At 48.6% G+C, this 23,129-nt stretch overlaps 1 protein-coding gene across 1 annotated transcript in view; it reads left to right on the plus strand.

Moving 5' to 3' along the window:
- Window positions 1-23,129, plus strand: part of LOC311228134 (polycystin-1-like protein 2) — a gene marked incomplete at both ends in the record, with an annotated part of 152,981 nt that overhangs the window by 75,761 nt on the left and 54,091 nt on the right. Inside the window, 4 exons of the mRNA XM_084314049.1 lie at window positions 15,077-15,205; window positions 16,645-16,830; window positions 17,976-18,309; window positions 18,431-18,564. Coding sequence (XP_084170175.1) covers window positions 15,077-15,205; window positions 16,645-16,830; window positions 17,976-18,309; window positions 18,431-18,564 — 783 coding nt within the window. The remainder of the gene's footprint in view (window positions 1-15,076; window positions 15,206-16,644; window positions 16,831-17,975; window positions 18,310-18,430; window positions 18,565-23,129) is intronic.

Genomic DNA, 23,129 nt, shown 5'->3' on the forward strand with positions numbered 1-23,129 from the left:
CTCAGGCCCGAATCACTGCGCTACAAACCCCCGACCCAACACAGGTTGAGTTTAATACACAGTCGGCACCGAGGAGCAGCACCTGGGGGCCCGGCCTCTGGTACCCACCCAGCACTAACCCACTACCCCACGTACGGGGAGACTCGCCCAGGAGGCCTCTCCCCCTACGCTCATCGGTGTCCCAGCCATCCATGGCGTCTTACCTTGGCACACCGACGTTCCCAGACTTTACGCGCGAGGACAGAGCACAGTACACGGAATTACGCATGTGTTTGGAGACTATGATGTCCGATGTCCACGACGAGTCGTACAAATATGCCATCCTCCTCAAGCATCTCAAGGTGCCCAGAGCGCATAACATAGCGCTGGCATATTCCAACTCAAGCACCCCATACTCCGCGGCTCTGGTGGCCCTCGACCAGCGCTATGGACGCATATGGGATTACGTGATCCAAGAAATACGAGATATCGACCGCCTACCCCCAGCCAAAGACAATAGAGCACTGGATGACCTCTCTATCAAGGTACAATCCCTCGTGGGGATGCAGGGGTCCCAAAAGGAGAAGGGGAGACATGAACTGTATGCAAATTCTAACGTGGAGCGGATACTGGAGAAGCTCCCTCCAGCCCGTCAAGAGCGTTTTCGGCGGCAGAGAGACCACCGTGACCCCAACGGCCCAGAACCATCCCTCCTAGACCTAGCTGATTTCCTCGCCAGGGAAGTTAGCAGTCTACGATTGGACACATTCGTGTGGAGTGGCTCTGACCCTAGAGATGGACCGAGAAGGTTCAACGACAACTGCCGGGCCGTGACAGTTATGCACCAAGCCGAGGTTGAGCCACGGCAGACGAGCCACAACACCCACGTCAAGGAGAAGTGGAAGGCTGTCTGTCAGTACTGTGAAAATGGACATTGGCTGTCTCAATGTGACACCTTCAAGAGGCTGACCGCTGACGAGGTGAGTCAGTGGATCAAAGCGAACCGCCGCTGCTTCCGCTGCGCGTGCAGCCATATGGCAGCTGAGTGCCGCCTAAAGAAACGATGCAGCAAGTGCGACGGCGCCCACCTGGAGGTCCTGCACGACAGCAACAAGCGTCCGCCAGGACAACAAAGTAGGCCCGTCACGGTGATGTACCAGGCCGAGGGGGTGTCACCACAGACCAGTCCTGAAACCACCCCCTGGTGTCCCGACTGTCGCAGCAGACACGGGGACCCACAGTGCCACCCGTACTACCCCGAGTTGGCGCCACCACCGCCGAGTTACAACTCCCCCGCCAGAGAGGAATGGGAGATCGTCTGTACTTACTGCGACGGCGGACACTGGCTGGCACAGTGCGACGAATACAAGACACTGAACCCCGTCCAAATTGATCAGTGGCGTGAGGCGGACCAGGCGGGCGCCGCTCACCGCGCATCACTGTGCGGGGCCCACCAGCGAAGATTAGCCAAACAGGGCAACCGACCAACAGGAGTGCTCCACATAGACCCCAAGCATAGCGGGACCCCCGAGTGCTCATCAAAGTGGTCAGAGTGCTCCTAAGCTACGAGGACAAGGTCATGGACACTTACGCCGTCCTAGATGATGGGTCTGAAAAGACTCTCCTCCTCGCTTCCGCCGCAGCCCAGTTGGGCCTGCGGGGTACCAACGAAACAATGACAATCCGTACTATTCAGCGAGACCTGAAAACCATAAAGGGCAAGAACGTCTCATTCACGATAGCAGCGGTCGGGCAGCCCGCGAAGCGGTACAGCATCACTAAGGCATTTACAGGCCGTGACATAGGCCTGTCAAGCTACAACTACCCCATCCCACAGCTGATGGCGAAGTACGCGCACCTACGCAGACTACCTATACCGCTCATCGACGGCGCCACACCAACCCTGCTCATAGGCTCCGACCACGCGGACCTCCTTGTCCCAATCGAGGCGGCCCACATCGGACCTAAAGGATGCCCAGTCGCGGTTCAGACCCGACTGGGGTGGACGCTCCAGGGCCCCCTCTACGGACTTGACAGTCAACCCACGTCTACACGCTGCCTGCACACAAAGGTGAGCGACACAGGCCACTCTCTCGTACAGCCCGTTGAGAGGCTATTGACATTAGACGAGAAGCCTGTGAGAGAACCGTGGGCTCAAGAAGAGGGAGTTCCGAACTCCACCCCCCTCAGCTGCGCTCCAAGCGACGTAGCTGACCTCGAACCCAGCACCCCAAACGACTTCTTGATGGGGCGGCCGGAACCGGCCCCTCCTCAGACGGGGTACAGACCGAACAAGAGGAACAGACGGAGGATGTGGAGACACAGCCAAGCACAGATCAACCAGTCTCAGGCCCGCTTCCTCCTAAGCTCCCTACCATCCCTTCCAGCCCGTCAGAAGCGGGTCAAGGACAGGGACAACTTAAAAGTGGACACAGTCGTTATGATCATAGACCAGTCACTACCCCGAGCTATGTGGCCGGCCGGCCACGTAAGCAAAGTGATCACTTGTGCCGACGGAAAGGTCAGAGCGGCAGAAGTTATTGTCCAGGGGCGGACCTACACCCGACCCGTGGCGAGGTTGATAGAGTTGCCGAGGCTCCCTGACTCCCCTGATGACGATCATGACCCACTGACTTTGTAGATTGCCCTACTCCCCACAACAGACATTGAGCAGTTGACTGGACTATTAATCTGTCTCCCTTAACTAATTAGGTGCGGACTAATTAGGAGGCGGCTGTTGTGAAGGGCCAGATTAAAGTTGAGAATCTACATTTATTGTTTTATATACTTTGTATATTATTTATATATACACGGAATATCCCTTTACCTGCGTTCAAACCAGAGTAATATTCGCTCTCCTTATTGGACAGCGCCCCTAGGCGACAGCTCGCAGGCCCCCCAACGGCAGGTTCAAAGACAAGTTCAGGCATATCAGGACATGCCCGGAGACAGCGTATTGATACCAGACAAAGACTGCGGTTTGGGACTAGATAGTCACTTAAGTATATATAGAGCGCAAGGTGCGCACAGCAGTAGTTCGTTCAGTACCTTACCCAACCTTACCCCGAGCACCTGCTTGTCCATCTAAACAAGCCAACGTAGTTCATCGTGGTGAAGTGAGCAACTTGTGTGTTGAGAACATGTGCGAATAGAATAGTAAAGTGTCAGAGTGTAATGCAGTAACGTCAAAACCAGCAGAAACATTACTGGTTGGATTATATTGCTTTGGAACGTGTTACCCGGAGAAGAGCATCGTTGATTTCCACTATCGTTTGGGATTCAACCTCGTGAGGATTACAACTCGGGCTGGCCTCGTGGACGGAGGCTGGCTAGCTGTCATCAGTGCTATCGAGCATTTGGATTACAATTATTGCTTTGCTGCTGATCAAGGGAGTTTACAAGGACCGACTCCTATACCTGGAGTCTCTTTATTCCTCATTGAATCAGACGGAGTACCCGAACATTCCTCTACCCTCCAGGCCTTACACCCCCGGAGGGAACCCATTGTCTCCAGGCGGTACCAGTGTTGCCCTATCTAGTTGCTACTATACGACAGGTGGTGTCAACTTAGACCCATCGTAGGATTCCTGCTATTCTTAGTGACTCATGCTATTGACTGACTTTACGCATATTCTTCGCCATACAAGCGCGACCCTAATTCTCATTCTGTAACCTAATGTTGCCTAATAATAATAAATTACCCTCAAATACTATTTCTTTGTCAATGCCGTGTTCTTGTGGGTGTTCACCATCTATATTTGATGTACTGTCTGGCCAGTAATTAAAGTACATAACTAGCAGTGGTTTAATCTATCACAATCTTTAATACAGTCAGGGTTTTGTAACCCCTCAGTTACAAATACCATATATCATATTACCATATCACTCAATCAATCAAACTTTATTTGTATAGCTCATTTCATACAGTGCAACTCAATGTGCTTCACAGAAAATAGTTGCAAAAAATAATTAAAAAGTCACATTATATCATATTATATTCTCAGACGTTTCTCCCTCATCTCTCATTGCAGGTGTTGTGTCTCGCAGTCTTTTTTGCTCTCGTACTAAAGAAGGTCGAAGAGGAAGACTATGATAATTTACAATTTGTAAAAACTGAAAGAAATCCAGGTAAAGAAAATAATAATTCCAGTGTCCATAAAACATTGAAGGTATTCATTGTTGTTGATGTTGATGTTGTTGTTGATGATGTTGTTGTTGTTGTTGTTGTTGTTGTTGTTGTTGTTGTTGTTTTTGTTGTTGTTGTTGTTGTTGTTGTTGTTGTTTTGTGGTTCATTGTGAGCTATAATCCTGGTCATCAGAGTGTGTTGAATAAGCATCTCTGTGACACCAGGAGGGCCCTATTCCCCGTACCTGGTTCAATTAAGTCGATCAAGAGTCCCATTATCCAGATTCAATTAATCCGATGTTTGAATCTGGGATTTTCCTGTTCCTCGAAGGTGGATTCAGTCTCGTTCATTTGAACCAGACTTGAGACCCAGGATAATTGCGTGCGCCCGCCTCAGCTGAAAAGACAGCAAGTGTCGATAGCAGAAATCCTGATTTTCTAACGGCATTGATTGATTGATTGATTGATTTAAAACTTTATTAACAGATTGCAGAATGGGTACAATGCAGTACGGCTCATAGCCTCGCCGACAAGTTAAATGCATAATCTATAGGCTAATTTTAAATCCCTCATTACCCCAATCAATCAGATTATATTTCTTTAAACGTACCTGCTGGCAGTATAGGCTTATGGAATGAATAATCAAATGAGATCTTGCTAGCGAAAATAATTAGTTCAGCTCTTTCAGAATAATGATAAAAACAAGCCCAAATAGTATATCTAATTGATACGAATTATATCATGAGGATATCTGTATGTGCTTAGGTATTATGTACTATATAAATACATGGTTTCCAAAGAGAGGCTTGGAGGGAGGCTTGCAGTTACACTATTAATCAGGTTTTAATCTGTTTCGGACCTAATCCATACATGCATTGAATTGATTACCATTTGGTTTATACCAGTGACACCTCATGTTCATCATCAGATAACAGTGCTTGAAAAGATAAATGCATTTTCTCGAATTCATTCATCAAAAACGTCAAAGGCTCATTCAATTTATCAAGTCACGTCATGTCATCAAATCCATCAAACAGCGCATCTCCTCATATATTTTAATCCCAGTTACAATATCACAATAACGTGTGACACTGTCACAGTGATACAATTAAATACTCCCCAGATTCAGATTCCTCATAATTCATATCCACAATCCGCGCATAGACGCTTCAGCTTGAATGAAACGCATCCGGGTGCTCCGTTAAGCAAATACACAGCGAAGAATATTAAACTAATCAGAGCCAAACACCCGATAGGTTTCATTCATTAAAAATATCCCAGCGGGATTCACATTTGCAATGATCCGTTTAGTCCGTTATTAAAATAACTGTGTGTGTCGCGACTCGCGAGCGCCGTATCCGTATAAATATGACGTGCATTATATAGGACAAAGTAAATTCATAGGCTGAATATGATTTATTATCAGTGTTACTGCAGACATATTATTTTACATTTCAAACGAAGCACAAAAACATAATTCAGAATGGCATAATGGGATCTAGACTGTGAGAAATATTTCAGGAAGGGAGCTGGGATTTCTTTGCGGGGCGTGGCCATAGTTCATCCAGCTAACTGAACTTAACCCTGCCCTCGACCAGGTTAAAACTTTTTGATCTGTTGTCATAGTGATTCAGACAATCGAGCGTCGGGGAATGGAAAGGTCTGGCTTAAGTCAAGCTATGCTGAAAATTATCCGGCTAACTCAGTTAGCCAGGTACGGGGAACGGGGCCCAGGACACCATCATCATCATCATCATCATCATCATCATCATCATCATCACATGCTAAATGTTATTGCGTTTCGATCCAGGACCTTCAAATACCAGAAGATCCCGGACCGGAACGTGGCATTAACACAATGTGCGCCATAAACGAGTTAACTCATTATTGGCCGCCATGCGCTGAGCGCCAGAAACGAGTTAACTCGTTTTTGGGATCGTTATTTCGTTTATTCGCTATATCTATTCATATTTCATAGCTGCAGCCTCTGGTATCCCCTTCAGAGCCTGTCTGAGCTGGCAGACGGTCAACACCGCCCTCTACTGCCATGCGGAAATATTGCATCTCATTCAAAATGGGATTCTGTGTTTTAGGAGGAGCTCTGAGCCGGGTGGGCAGGGTTTAAATATTCAGGCGAGCCACTTCTATACAACGATGGCATCGAACAGTAACTCCGCCCCCCCGCCCTTGTCATTGTGAAACGGTCGATAGTGTGGTGCGGACCTCCACAAGCATTATTTGGAATTGCGATCAGATATTTGGATTATCTCTTTTGCATTACATCAGATACAAGGTAAGAACATCATATATGAATTTGATTGTTGATCTGACATTTATTTCTACCCTGTCACATAGTAATGTCTAATGACAATATAGAATATAAGCTGGAGCGGGCTGCATGTGAAAACCAGCCCCTCCAGTAGTGCATTAAGCAAGGTCCCGAGCAGGTAAGAAAGTAAACACAAGGCGTTGATCCAAATAGTAAATTATATTTATTATCCTGTGGCAGGAATTCAAACCTCCACTTGATATTTGTATGGATGAGAGGGAAATAAAACCCCACAACACATAGACGAACAGGGAAAAGGGTAATGGGAGAACAAGCAAGGTAAACGTACTAGAGGGAAATATGGTAATGATATAATATAATACAATATGACAAAGTATAATAGGATATGATATAAAGTAACTAAATAAGCGCCCACGGTCACTAACCAACCAGCCAGAGATCGGTACTGGGAAAACCCCCAGCAAACTTGTACAAGGTACAAGTCCACACTCAGTGGAAATAGGCCTAAAGCCAACAAGAGAGAACTTACTCCAATGGAGAAGTGGCGCAGAGGCCAACAATATCTATATATATCTACTTAGGACTTAGTCCACATGAAGCAGTAGATAAGCACTGTATCGCTCCACAACAGTGGCAAACAATGGCAACCCCACTCCACTCTGATCACTGGCAATGACAGAATGAGGCGCCCCGATGTGTGTCACTTCCCACTCTTTTAACCACCCATCTCCACTGCCTGCCTGAAGATGCACCAATAAGGTGCAACCAATCCAATCAGGGAGATGAGTGGCATCTGTGGAAACAGAAACAGGCGATTAGGAGATGACACAGCACCACACATAGAAAACAACACAAATAATATATTACCCTGATGTTACATGGTGTTAAAATATATGGCAATAATGATAATGAACAACCCACGTACGTGACACCTCCCCCCATAGAAGCGAACCTACCGGGTGAGCAAAACATTATTTCCTATACAACCAACATCAGAGCAGTACCCCAGACCTACCCTCTGGATAAGGCATCGGCCACAACATTGTCCACCCCCTTTTTGTGACGGATGACAATGTTGTAGCCCTGCACCAACAGGGCCCAACGCATCAACCTCTGGTTGTGGTTATACATATGAGCCAAGAACACCAGGGGATTGTGGTCCGTGTGGACCAACACCGGAATAGCGCTGGAACCCACGTACACCTCGAAGTGCTGGAGAGCGAGGAGCATCGCCAGCGTCTCCTTCTCGATGGTCGAGTATTTCAACTGATGCAGCTTGAACTTCACCGAGAAGTAGCAAACCGGATGATGCACCTCGCCCTCTCCCGCCTGCAACAGCACAGCTCCAGCCCCAGCAGCACTCGCGTCGACCTCCAGCTGAAAGGGCAACGCAAAGTCAGGGGCTGCCAGAACAGGAGCACTGCATAGGAGAGACTTAGCAGCCTCGAAGGCGCACTGACACTCCTCGGACCACACAAAAGGTACAACAGGACTACATAAAGAAGTGAGGGGAGCCACCACCACAGAAAAATTCCTACAAAAACACCGGTAATACCCCGCCATCCCCAGGAAACGCCGTAGCTCGCGCCTCGTGGAAGGAGCCGGATACGCCAGGATCGCTGTCACCTTAGCGTCCACCGGGCGGACCTGTCCGTGACCCACCTGCTTCCCCAAGTACGTCACCGTGGCTTTCCCAAACTCACACTTGGCGAGGTTCAGAGTCCGGGACGAGCCCCCATGTCACATAGTAATGTCTAATGACAATATAGAATATAAGCTGGAGCGGGCTGCATGTGAAAACCAGCCCCTCCAGTAGTGCATTAAGCAAGGTCCCGAGCAGGTAAGAAAGTAAACACAAGGCGTTGATCCAAATAGTAAATTATATTTATTATCCTGTGGCAGGAATTCAAACCTCCACTTGATATTTGTATGGATGAGAGGGAAATAAAACCCCACAACACATAGACGAACAGGGAAAGGGGTAATGGGAGAACAAGCAAGGTAAACGTACTAGAGGGAAATATGGTAATGATATAATATAATACAATATGACAAAGTATAATAGGATATGATATAAAGTAACTAAATAAGCGCCCACGGACACTAACCAACCAGCCAGAGATTGGTACTGGGAAAACCCCCAGCAAACTTGTACAAGGTACAAGTCCACACTCAGTGGAAATAGGCCTAAAGCCAACAAGAGAGAACTTACTCCAATGGAGAAGTGGCGCAGAGGCCAACAATATCTATATATATCTACTTAGGACTTAGTCCACACAAAGCAGTAGATAAGCACTGTATCGCTCCACAACAGTGGCAAACAATGGCAACCCCACTCCACTCTGATCACTGGCAATGACAGAATGAGGCGCCCCGATGTGTGTCACCTCCCACTCTTTTAACCACCCATCTCCACTGCCTGCCTGAAGATGCACCAATAAGGTGCAACCAATCCAATCAGGGAGATGAGTGGCATCTGTGGAAACAGAAACAGGCGATTAGGAGATGACACAGCACCACACATAGAAAACAACACAAATAATATATTACCCTGATGTTACATGGTGTTAAAATATATGGCAATAATGATAATGAACAACCCACGTACGTGACACCTCCCCCCATAGAAGCGAACCTACCGGGTGAGCAAAACATTATTTCCTATACAACCAACATCAGAGCAGTACCCCAGACCTACCCTCTGGATAAGGCATCGGCCACAACATTGTCCACCCCCTTTTTGTGACGGATGACAATGTTGTAGCCCTGCACCAACAGGGCCCAACGCAACAACTTCTGGTTGTGGTTATACATATGAGCCAAGAACACCAGGGGATTGTGGTCCGTGTGGACCAACACCGGAATAGCGCTGGAACCCACGTACACCTCGAAGTGCTGGAGAGCGAGGAGCATCGCCAGCGTCTCCTTCTCGATGGTCGAGTAGTTCAACTGATGCAGCTTGAACTTCACCGAGAAGTAGCAAACCGGATGATGCACCTCGCCCTCTCCCGCCTGCAACAGCACAGCTCCAGCCCCAGCAGCACTCGCGTCGACCTCCAGCTGAAAGGGCAACGCAAAGTCAGGGGCTGCCAGAACAGGAGCACTGCATAGGAGAGACTTAGCAGCCTCGAAGGCGCACTGACACTCCTCGGACCACACAAAAGGTACAACAGGACTACATAAAGAAGTGAGGGGAGCCACCACCACAGAAAAAATCCTACAAAAACACCGGTAATACCCCGCCATCCCCAGGAAACGCCGTAGCTCGCGCCTTGTGGAAGGAGCCGGATACGCCAGGATCGCTGTCACCTTAGCGTCCACCGGGCGGACCTGTCCGTGACCCACCTGCTTCCCCAAGTACGTCACCGTGGCTTTCCCAAACTCACACTTGGCGAGGTTCAGAGTCCCGGACGAGCCCCCATGTCACATAGTAATGTCTAATGACAACATAGAATATAAGCTGGAGCGGGCTGCATGTGAAAACCAGCCCCTCCAGTAGTGCATTAAGCAAGGTCCCGAGCAGGTAAGAAAGTAAACACAAGGCGTTGATCCAAATAGTAAATTATATTTATTATCCTGTGGCAGGAATTCAAACCTCCACTTGATATTTGTATGGATGAGAGGGAAATAAAACCCCACAACACATAGACGAACAGGGAAAAGGGTAATGGGAGAACAAGCAAGGTAAACGTACTAGAGGGAAATATGGTAATGATATAATATAATACAATATGACAAAGTATAATAGGATATGATATAAAGTAACTAAATAAGCGCCCACAGACACTAACCAACCAGCCAGAGATTGGTACTGGGAAAACCCCCAGCAAACTTGTACAAGGTACAAGTCCACACTCAGTGGAAATAGGCCTAAAGCCAACAAGAGAGAACTTACTCCAATGGAGAAGTGGCGCAGAGGCCAACAATATCTATATATATCTACTTAGGACTTAGTCCACACAAAGCAGTAGATAAGCACTGTATCGCTCCACAACAGTGGCAAACAATGGCAACCCCACTCCACTCTGATCACTGGCAATGACAGAATGAGGCGCCCCGATGTGTGTCACCTCCCACTCTTTTAACCACCCATCTCCACTGCCTGCCTGAAGATGCACCAATAAGGTGCAACCAATCAAATCAGGGAGATGAGTGGCATCTGTGGAAACAGAAACAGGCGATTAGGAGATGACACAGCACCACACATAGAAAACAACACAAATAATATATTACCCTGATGTTACATGGTGTTAAAATATATGGCAATAATGATAATGAACAACCCACGTACGTGACACCTCCCCCCATAGAAGCGAACCTACCGGGTGAGCAAAACATTATTTCCTATACAACCAACATCAGAGCAGTACCCCAAACCTACCCTCTGGATAAGGCATCGGCCACAACATTGTCCACCCCCTTTTTGTGACGGATGACAATGTTGTAGCCCTGCCTCTGGTTGTGGTTATACATATGAGCCAAGAACACCAGGGGATTGTGGTCCTGGTGTTGACAATGACAATGACAACGTGATGACTGGATTACAGTAAATGCATTTTTCTCACCTTTTTCCTGGAATTACTGAAAAACACCCAAACCATACTCTATTCAAAACGGTATAAAACGGAAATGTACGGATGAAAAAACAATCTGTCTTGGGCATGTTGACTAGAAGCAACTCACTGAGACCCGACGGCGTTATTAGACCCATAGATATAATATAAGATATATTTTGGAGTAGGAGCGCGCCGGCTTGAAGAGACACATCCTCCCGTGGGATAGGAAGCGATGCGCGCCGGCTTGAGCGTCTGGAGTAGGAGCGCGCCGGCTTGGGGTCTGGAGTGGAGCGCGCCGGCTTGGGGTCTGGAGTGGAGCGCGCCGGCTTGGGGTCTGGAGTGGAGCGCGCCGGCTTGGGGTCTGGAGTGGAGCGCGCCGGCTTGGGGTCTGGAGTGGGACACTGGAAAACCTCCCGTAGAGAATTAGAGAGCGCAGACTGTGTCCCACTCCAGGCAAACGGCGACAGGTGGCGATGGCTGGCACCTCGTCTCACGCCGGAGACGCGGCAGGTGATGGTAACGTCCAGGACTCCATGAACACTGAACACAGAAAAGGATACAGAGTCCAGAACAAAGAACCAGCATACAGAATGGCACAACGTCTCCCAGTGAGAACAAAGGAATCCTCCCGTGGAAGAATAGAGAGCGATGACGATGTCTCACCAGGAGCGCGGCGGTAGATGGTAGCATACAGAACGACCCGACGAGGACTGGAGGGGAAGTCCAGGTATTTAAAGCCCTCTGGGGCGCTAATCATAACTTATCACAGCTGTGAAAGGTAGTCCAAGGGTGGGGGCTGTTGAAGAGCAGAGGAGAGTAAAACAACGTGAGGGTGGGGGCTGGTGAGGTGAGGAGACAGGGAATTAAAGGTCCAGGGAACAGGCGAACCTCACAGTACCCCCCCCTCCACGGGAGCCACCGGGCGACCCAAAAATACAGACAGTGGGGCAGGGGACACGACAAAGCAACAAACAAAAAAAAAATGGGCCATGCTAGCAGGGGAAGCTACACCTAAAGTGGGGCTAGCAGAGGGACAGGGAAGCTGCCAGGGCACTGCTAGCTACAGGGCCTATGCTAGCTGTACTGCTACATTAACATAGAGGCTGCACTAGCTGCCGGAGCTAGGCTAGCAGACAGGGCTGGACCAGCATGAGAGAACAAGCTAGCTGGAAGGACAGTCCTAGCTGTGGGGAAACTGACCTTGCTAACTGTAGGGGCAGTCCTAGCAGTGGGGAGACTGACCTTGCTAGCTGAAGGGGCAGTCCTAGCAGTGGGGAAAACTGACCTTGCTAGCTGAAGGGGCAGTCCTAGCAGTGGGGAAACTGACCTTGCTAGCTGAAGGGGCAGTCCTAGCAGTGGGGAAACTGACCTTGCTAGCTGAAGGGGCAGTCCTAGCAGTGGGGAAACTGACCTTGCTAGCTGAAGGGGCAGTCCTAGCAGCGGGGAAACTGACCTTGCTAGCTGAAGGGGCAGTCCTAGCAGCGGGGAAACTGACCTTGCTAGCTGAAGGGGCAGTCCTAGCAGTGGGGAAACTGACCTTGCTAGCTGAAGGGGCAGTCCTAGCAGCGGGAAAACTGACCTTGCTAGCTGAAGGGGCAGTCCTAGCAGTGGGGAAACTGACCTTGCTAGCTGAAGGGGCAGTCCTAGCAGTGGGGAAACTGACCTTTCTAGCTGAAGGGGCAGTCCTAGCAGTGGGGAAACTGACCTTGCTAGCTGAAGGGGCAGTCCTAGCAGTGGGGAAACTGACCTTGCTAGCTGAAGGGGCAGTCCTAGCAGTGGGGAAAACTAACGAGGCTAACAGGGGAGCTAACAGGCTAACAGGGGAGCTAACAGGGAAGCTAACAGGGGAGCTAACAAGAGAACTAACAGGGGAAAACCAAAGGGAGCTAGAGGGAGCTAGAGTGGGTTAGAGGGAACTAAAAAGGGCAAACTCACATACACTGTCTGTGCTGGCTGGGGTCGTCGACGGGTCGGGTCGTACTGTTATGGTTTGTAACCGACCCCAATCGCACAACACAAGACAGGTATGAGAGTAAGCCAAAACAGGGCATTTATTCAATACAAACAAAAAGCGGCACTGTCCCTTTAAGGGAGAACACAAAAACACTGGAACAAAGAAATAGGGAAAAATGTGGCACTGTGCCTTTAAGAGGCGAGCAGGCTAAGGGGACGGCTAAGGGACAGGGCCAGGGCAAAAGGACAGGGCAGGAACAGGGGCACTGGAGAGGGGGAAACAGGGACAGAGGCCCGGGGAGGCGGGCTGGAGACAGGGACAGAGAAACAGGGTTAAGGCCTTGGACAGGGCGAGGGCCAGAGCTGCTTACAGGGATGGCAGGGTTCAGACGGCGGAGGCCTGGCAAGGAGATCCTCCTCGGAAGTGAAGAGACGCATCCTCCCGTGGGATAGGAAGCGATGCGCGGCGGCTTGAGCGTCTGGAGTAGGAGCGCGCTGGCTTGAAGAGACGCATCCTCCCGTGGGATAGGAAGCGATGCGCACCGGCTTGAGCGTCTGGAGTAGGAGCGCGCCGGCTTGGGGTCTGGAGTGGAGCGCGCCGGCTTGGGGTCTGGAGTGGAGCGCGCCGGCTTGGGGTCTGGAGTGGAGCGCGCCGGCTTGGGGTCTGGAGTGGAGCGCGCCGGCTTGGGGTCTGGAGTGGGACACTGGAAAACCTCCCGTAGAGAATTAGAGAGCGCAGACTGTGTCCCACTCCAGGCAAACGGCGACAGGTGGCGATGGCTGGCACCTCGTCTCACGCCGGAGACGCGGCAGGTGATGGTATCGTCCAGGACTCCATGAACACTGAACACAGAAAAGGATACAGAGTCCAGAACAAAGAACCAGCATACAGAATGGCACAACGTCTCCCAGTGAGAACAAAGGAATCCTCCCGTGGAAGAATAGAGAGCGATGACGATGTCTCACCAGGAGCGCGGCGGTAGATGGTAGCATACAGAACGACCCGACGAGGACTGGAGGGGAAGTCCAGGTATTTAAAGCCCTCTGGGGCGCTAATCATAACTTATCACAGCTGTGAAAGGTAGTCCAAGGGTGGGGGCTGTTGAAGAGCAGAGGAGAGTAAAACAACGCAAGGGTGGGGGCTGGTGAGGTGAGGAGACAGGGAATTAAAGGTCCAGGGAACAGGCGAACCTCACAGTTATAGTTTGTGAGCGCAGTCTATCTTGACTTATATATATTTGAAATTCCCAAACACATATATTTTCGCTAACTGTTATGAATGGATTTAACATGTTGGACCCAGATGCAGTGGAGAACAGAGGAGACGAGGATGCAGGTGTAGATTTTGCCAAAAAGTAACAGTGTTTATTTGAGCTGCCGATGATAAAAAGTCATATATACAAAATGCGATAAAATAAAGGGGAGAAAGCTTCCGTCTCCAAAAAACACCAAACAATAATCGGACTGTACAACATACGACAAAATAAAGGTGGAGAAAACGTATGCTCCAAAAACGGTTAACTAAACACGGAGGCAAACAAATAGCGTGAAATACACAGTGAACAGGCTTAGCCTTGAATAATGTTTTATTATGAAATACACAACAAACTACACAACAGGCTTTCCATACCGTTAAGGGTTACGCGATACATGCAATAGTCGTAGCGAATGATGAACAACTCACAGTACAGGGAAGTGAGGCACGGGAAGGTATAAAATGGCTTTTGAGTTAACCACACACACCTGTCAATAATTACTGTGATTAAGATAGACAAACATACAGGTACCTACAAGGGAACGCCAGAGGCTCGCTCACCCATTAGAGCGAGCCCCCAACGCTACAATTAACATATTCCTAAATAAACCATTTCCCCCAAATCTTTTCGCAACCATGTCCTTCCAGTTGCCCTATTGGATGAGTGCATTTAGACGTCAAATAGTCATTATTTCATCAAGAAAAGAAAAAAACATCTACTTCATACCAAGTATTATAAATATGATATTTGTAAATCTTGCCCCAAATCATCTCCCAACCTCTAGGGTGAGAACCGCTGAACTGAATACAGATACAGAAACCTTTTCCTGTGATGAGTGCTTGGTGAAGACTCTAAATGTCAACGTCTTTTGATAATGCCTTCAATGAAAGAGAAGTGAGACCCTCTGCGTTCACAGATGATGCTGGAGTGACAGGCAGAAGGGACAGCAGGCTCTATAAGCCTCCTCCTCCTCTAGATGTCGAGAGGATGAAGGTCAACATGATCAAAGAACAGAAAGTCTTTGCTCTCATCAAGGAGATTCTCAGTAAGTGGAAATACGGTACATCACTGTACAAGCAATATCAATATCCTCTTTTAAATCACGTTTACAGACAGGCCTTTTTAGTAGCGCCATCATAGAGTTCTTTTTTTTCTGTCTGTTTGTTTGTTTGTGAACAATATTATATAATAGTATTTAAAAAAACGTACTGCTGGATTATCATTACATTTTATGTTAATCTTAAATTCCTTATGCCATTCCAAGGAAAGTATTTGATTTTGATGGTGATTTTGTATGTTGCCAATGTGCTGAAGCCTGTCTAACTGTGAGTGACTGGCTATGGCATTAGCTGGTTGAGTGTAGCAATGAGTTTCAATTAGCTAAAGTGTTGCTCTCAGTAAGAAATATTTAATTTCAATCAATCATTTTTAAATTACATGATTGCCATGTTTTTTCCATTGAGATCCATTATACTTTTAGTCAGGGGAGTGTCATGGTTTCTCCATAGAGCTCCATTATACTTTTAGTCAGGGGAGTGCCATGGTTCCTCCATAGAGCTCCATTATACTTTTAGTCAGGGGAGTGCCATGGTTCCTTCATAGAGCTCCATTATACTATTAGTCAGGGGAGTGCCATGGTTCCTCCATAGAGCTCCATTATACTTTTAGTCAGGGGAGTGTCATGGTTTCTCCATAGAGATCCATTATACTTTTAGTCAGGGGAGTGCCATGGTTTCTCCATAGAGCTCCATTATACTTTTAGTCAGGGTAGTGTTGTGGTTTCTCCATAGAGCTCCATTATACTTTTAGTCAGGGTAGTGTTGTGGGTTCTCCATAGAGCTCCATTATACTTTTAGTCAGGGTAGTGTCATGGTTTCTCCATAGAGCTCCATTATACTTTTAGTCAGGGTAGTGTCATGGTTTCTCCATAGAGCTCCATTATACTTTTAGTAAGGGTATTGTCATGGTTTCTCCATAGAGCTCCATTATACTTTTAGTCAGGGTAGTGTCATGGTTTCTCCATAGAGCTCCATTATACTTTTAGTCAGGGTAGTGTCATGGTTTCTCCATAGAGCTCCATTATACTTTTAGTCAGGGTAGTGTCATGGTAGTGCAGGTAGGGCTTAATCCTCCAACATGTGTCTGTTGCTTCCCGTGTCTTGCAGCCTATATGGGGTGCATGTGTCATGGGGGGCGACAGTGGCTCGGTAGGTAGAGTAGTCATCTGGTTATCCGGAGGTTCCTGGTTTCGATTCCCGCTCTTGCCGGGCAGCGTGTCGAAGTGTCCTTGAGCAAGACACTTAACCCCTAACTGCTCCCGATGAGCAGGTTGGCACCTTGCATGGTTGCCTCCGCCGTCGGTGTGTGAATGTGTGAGTGAATGGGTAAACTGTGAGGAACATAATGTAAAGCGCTTTGGATAAAGGCACAATAAAAACGCAGCCATTTACCATTTATGTGTCTGTTGCTTCCTGTGACTTGCAGCCTACATGGGGTTCATGTGGATGTTGCTGTCAGTGGCTTACGGCCAACGGGACCCCAGCGCTTATTTCCTGAACAAGCATATTCGGCAGAGCTTCAGTCAAGGGACCTCAGACAGCATGAGCCTCGGAGACGTGTTCACCTGGGCCAACACGTCTCTGCTCAGTAGCCTGTTTGGTGTTTATCCAGGTAAGAACAGAAAATGGCCTCATGACCAAACGTTCAAGGATACAAACTAGGGCTGTCAGTTTATCGCGTTAATTAGATTAATTAATTACACAGCAAATTATCGCGTTATGAAAATTAACTCAAAAGTAATTACAATCTTCTTCTTTTTTTATACTTTTTTTTTTTAATGATTTTTTTTTGTATCTCATTCATTCCAGGAGAATGTAGAATACACATTTACAGACTTTCTTTTAATATGGTCCATTTGCATGTTCTTGGTATCTGATTCTAGGGACATCTATGAATCTCAGGGAATGTATTCCCAGTGTCAGAAATACTGTGGGCTAGATCCACAAAGAATGGATTGCACGGTGCAAGTTGCACCCTTACTTACAATTCATTATGAATTGAAAATGGGGGACCCTGATGTAAACAAGACGAAAGCCTTTCTCTGGTCTGCATCCCCTTAACAATTGTGTGTATTGAGCCGTCCTGTATTGTACCCATTCTGCAATCTGTTAATAACATTTTCATTCAATCAATCAATCTGCGCTGTGATTGATTGAATGAAAATCTTATTTTGAGTCAATTGTAATGAACCAAATGAGAATATCAATACATACATTTATCTTTGACTGTGAATAACACCATGCTCAAATTGACCAGACCTGAAAAATCTAAGCAAATTAATAGATGGAAGATGATTAAACAGAAGGTTTTGTAGATACAGTACTGAATTCTGCCATCTGGACACATGCAATTTGAAATATGATTATAGAATATAGAATATCAGGCATAAAATGGTTATGCGATTAAAATGCGATTAATTAGATTAATTAATTACAAATCCTGTAATTAATTAGATAAAAAAATGTAATCGCCTGACAGCACTAATACAAACATAAAGCAAGTGGAGGGTCCTTTGTGATGTAATGCAAGAAATATTAAATAATAAAACAAACTATACTGGCGCTATTCTACGCGCTGTGGGGCTACTCAGCCGTGGTTTGACTATTGGTGAACATATGACTTTCAGTGCTATAACCAGCACTACTGGAACCAAAGCAAGGATAGACACTGAGCCAAAGCCGAATGTACCTCCTACAATCACTACTACAGAATACAACGTCACAGGGCAAACGACAGAGTGTGCTGCCGTGTTACAGGATTCATCACAGACGGGAATGCCAAGCTGCTGGGCAGTGCCCGTCTTCGCCAGGTGAGGGTGCGGAAAAGCTCTTGCCGCACGGCACCCTCCATGCGTTGGTCTGTGCCCGACTGCCACGCCACGTACTCGTGGGCGGATGATGACACGGGATCCTATTGCCCGGGATGGAACCTCTCCGTGGGTGATGATGATGCCACACAGCCCCTCCCCAGCCCCTGGAGGTACCAGTCCCAGGCTCAGCTCAGGTCTCACCCGATCTGGGGCAGTCTGGTGCTCTACGGAGGAGGGGGCTTTGTGGCAGATCTGGGCCCCAATAGACAAAACGCCAGCAGGTACATTCAGCCATTTGAAATACTTCAGTAAAATTATAAAAAAAATTAGAAGCAAAATACTTAAATGTGTGTAATACAGTAGTGTAATAGTGTGTAATAGTGTAGTTTAAATTTATCACAGCACTCTTCAGTACCTATTTGAGAACACCTGGTTCGACGCGTACACGAGGGCCGTATTTGTCGAGTTCACCGTGTACAACGCCAATGTCAACCTTTTCTGCATCGTGACCCTCCTGCTGGAGACCCCAGCTGTAGGTAAGAGAACCTTATAAGAACACAAACGAATGGTTTGTAACATTGTTCAAATTGGACAACACACACACACACACACATTTACAATATGAACAAGCAGTTGGAACGAGATGCAAATTGATCCCCCACTAGTTGTTTACACACACCTGCAACTGTCACCTGCAGCCTTTTAACGTTAGGTTATGGCTATAACCAAGTTCTGTTAGTTAGGGGTGACGCTTGGCATCACACTGCACTATCTCGCATATGTGCACGCGCACTGAATAAAGACCACAAAATGTACCTTTAATCCCAATATTTGTCTGACCACACCCCTCATCAGCTTACCTTCATAAGCAGGTGTGTGGTCACCTGCTCTCCTCCTTCCCAAGCTTTCACCACAAGGTGAGGTCAAGGGCTGCAGCGGCCGTCTGATGCCAAGCGTCACCCCTAACTAACAGAACTTGGTTATAGCCATAACCTAACGTTCTGTTCCGTTAGGGGCTCTGCTTGGCATCACACTGCACAAGGGGAGGCCAAGCGGAGCCGCTGGCTGACAAATACACCCCGCTGACAGCCCCCCACAACCATCAGAACAGGGAGGGCCGAGCCCCCCCGACCCCCCCTAATGGAGGGCATCCCCCCTATTAGGGGCTTCACGGGAGGGCGACGGACCCGACCGTGCGAAGAGGCACTCAAGCAACTCAACGCACAGGGTGAGCAGACCGTGGCTTGACCCCACGACTACACACACGCACAACCCGCATGCCACCCGGGAACGAACGGAGGAACAACCTCGTTACTGCCCCCAGAATCATGGGGTCAAGGGCAAACCCAACCCCGTGGCAAGGCCGTAGCAGCGGAGCGCGAAGGAAGACCCAGACCCACCAAAAAGACTGGACTCCCTGGAATGGGGGCCCGGAGAAGTCCATGATGCCAGCATCAAGACCCCACCAGATGGGCACGTAGTGCCCCGCCCCCCACATCGCCAGCGTATTCGGACAAAGGCCCCTCAGTTACTGCACCTGGTATTCCCAGGCGGTATCCCATCCAAGTACTAACCAGGCCAGAACCTGCTTAGCTTCCGAGATCGGACGAGATCGGGCGTGTTCAGGTTGGTATGGCCGTAAGCCGAGCGGGCCCTGTCCCCCCAATAGTACACCGCCTGGCACACTGACCCTGCAGAACAGGCAGTCAGCATGGCCGTAAGCACACAAAAAAGGTTAACCAACGGAAGCAGGCAGCGCACCGGGGAAAAACCAGGCAACAGGCTATTAACCCTAGCCTGGAGACTGCGGACGAGACAGGCGCCAGAGGGGACAGCTGAACACAGCCGCCCCGGCGGAAGGAGCGTAAGCTGGCGGTGTTGCATGACCAAGCCTCCATTTAAAAACCCCCACCCAGAGGGGTCGAGGCAGAGAAGGCTGACACGATTGGCAGACGTCATGAACGTGCAGGGGCACCCTCAAACGGTGAACCCGGGAGTTGACACTGCTCCAACACACCAGGGAATCAACCACCTCGGTGTTACCCAATGCGGTGGTTGTTCCTATAACCCCTCAAGAAAAAACTCCAAAACACACCTGCGGGTATACACCGGCTATACCGCAGTACAAGTGTTTCAGTTTTCAAAAAAGGGTTAACCCAGGCCTACGGGTCGACGAAACATTACTTCGGACCGGGCCTAGCGGTACGGGAAGCACAGGGTCACCAGAGGAGGTCAAAAACCACCCCCACAGGCCCCTCTTCGCCATGCGTGAGAGAGGAGCGAAAAAGAATGGAGAACCAGCCCCTAAGCACACCGTACTTGGTATTCCCAAGCGGTCTCCCAACCAAGTACTAACCAGGACCAACCTGTGTAGCGGCCGAGATCCGACGAGATCGAGCGTGTACAGAATGACATGGCTGTAAGCCATTACGACAGTGCTGAGTAAAAACGTACCCAACCAGGGTCTCCATAGCGCTTAAACCTGTGACACCCGGACCGACCTGGCATTTTTCCCCCTGAAAAAAGCCCAAGTCCCTCAGGGTACCAGAACAGCAGATCTGCATCCCCGGCGGACAACGGGTTCAACTGATCCGAACCAGCGTGACCAGAACCAGTCCTGTGCCCTAACCACGCCGACATGCCTACTCCAGGAGAAGGGCAGATATGCGTGTCGATCTTAACATGAAAAGAAGGCGCCACCCAGACGTGAGACCCCTCTACATATCTTCAGATCCATTCCGTCATCATCCCCCAGACATGAACGAGAATCCGTCGAAAAACCAACCCAGGTCGTGGGATTTGGTCGTCGGAAGAGGAAAAACCCCCATCTCAGTTGCTTTATAAAAACGCTGTTTCAACCACAAGCAACCAAGGCGTGCCAGTCAGTCGCCTGTTTACAGCGAGCTAGCACTATACGTGCGTCGGGACACACCCCCATCAATGAACAGGCTATTTAGACCTGTCATTGAATCCCCAAGGCGCCCAGGGGAACGACAAGAGGGGTGTGACACTTCCTAACTCCAACATTTTTTGAATAGAAAAGAAGGAAGCATCAACAGTATGTATCCCAGTCTACACAGCCAGGGGTAAAACATTTTCACATTTTTACATCCCACCACCCTCCCAAAGGAAGGAGACGGGGATCCCCAGAGAGACTTCCCACGCGAGCTGTACAGATTGAAAAGAATATATTGCACCTTGAGCCATGTAAAAAATTGGTTTTAGGGCTCTCCGGGGAAGAGGCACTGAACCCATACACACTCAACAATCGAATTGAATCGAATACATATACAATAGAACAGGACACCTTCTAGAGGGTCCACTCACTTTTGACAATCTGAGGAGGAAGGCTCTGTACTCTGATGGAGGCTCCCTCACATGGAAGAAGGAGTCCGAACTCACAGAAGGCCCGAACAGGCGCTTGGTGAGGAGGAGCCCTGACCACCCCCCTGAAACAGATCCATCACATGGACCTGAACAGCACACGGAAGTCCTACCAACAGAGACGCGCACGGTGACGTACTCTATGGTGGGGGAATTCCTGCAGTGCACACGCCCAATATACCAGGCCGTGGAACCAGGAAACTCCCCCCCCCCCGTAACGTGCCGAACCGCCACGTGACGGGAACCTTGAAGGACAGGGGGTGTACCCCTAACCGACAGAAACAAGGGGAAGAGGAAAGGTTACCAGTTCACCCCTTTACGACCCCACACCCATGATACGATGTAATGACAAAAAGAGAATATGACACAGTCATAATCAGCTCTATGAAGCGTTTGACAGCTCCACACAGCGCATGAGCTAACCTGCTATCTGATTTTTACTAAGGAAAAAACACAGAATAGAGAGGGCTCTAAGAGCCCCGGTCCAACATACACATGTGCTTCTGTGGCCAGTCCAACCCAGTTGTAGGTCACATGACACACACAACCCATCATCACCTACAAAAAATGGCAAAAACACTCAACAGAGGAACGCCGTTTTTCACAATGAGAGAATACATAATTCTCGATTAGTATCGGCCACAGGCCTTGCTAAGCACACACGACAGCAACCAAACCATCTTTTCTTTTAGGAAAATAAAGTTTCTCCAGCAGTTTCAGCACAACCTCAGCAATCAAGCTTAAGGGTTACATCGCATCCCTACCACACAAAAGACACAAATTAGTGCACAACATGTCTGATAGGAGGATGAAAAAGTCCCCAGGGAACCGGGGGGAAACACAATCCTCTTATTTTACCCTCAATACGGCCAGTTAAAACAGGAAAACCTGTTAATATGTGAACACACTGTTCATTGTCATCACAGGCTGAGAAAAGAACATTCTTTTACTCACTTGTCACCAAGCATAGCTTCATAGGTTAGTTACCTTAGTTGTGAGTACACGGTACATATAAACACCATGATGTTTCTCACACAACAACCAGATCATTACATCCCGATTTGCACGGAGAAGCTAACTGCCAGTGACAAAAACAGCTCACACATAACCCGCGTCGTATCCTAAATGCATTGCAGCAACACACGTTTTGGGAAAAACATCGTTATTCACAATACATTTAGAAAAGTAAAACCAGAAGACGTGTTATAAGGTCTGGTCAAACCTGGTCCTACCCGGAACGTAGATCAGCGAAGTGCAGTCACAGACACCGTAGGAACACAGCCGCTCCTGTGTTGTTCGAACTGGGCAGCGTCGCCGCTCCAACCCGCACTACAGTCCTCTTTGTTGACGCAACCTTGCCGTCCTGGCTCAGGGCAGGGTCGACGAAACATCCCCTGTCAAGGATGACGTCGTAGTCAAGAGTGTAAAACATGTTAAAATCAAAGCACGTTCAACAGAATAGCATCAAGCTAACGGCCGCTCCAACCGTTCGGGCGCTACTGCCCCTGCTCGCGAGACGCCGAGCTAACGGCGCACGCGACCAGAAGCGAGCTCACGGCGGCGCGCGAGAAGCTAAAGCTACCCCGCGCCAGGCCATGGCCTATAGCAGCAAGCTAACGTTACCTAGTGATCACGACATGCTAGCACCGCAGCTAACAGCTGACTGGCTAACAGTAGGCCCAACCTGAGCAGGCCATGCAGCGATCCCAGCAGGCTA

Source organism: Notolepis coatsorum, assembly GCF_963971535.1.
Source record: "Notolepis coatsorum genome assembly, chromosome: 5".
Classification (NCBI taxonomy): domain Eukaryota; kingdom Metazoa; phylum Chordata; class Actinopteri; order Aulopiformes; family Paralepididae; genus Notolepis; species Notolepis coatsorum.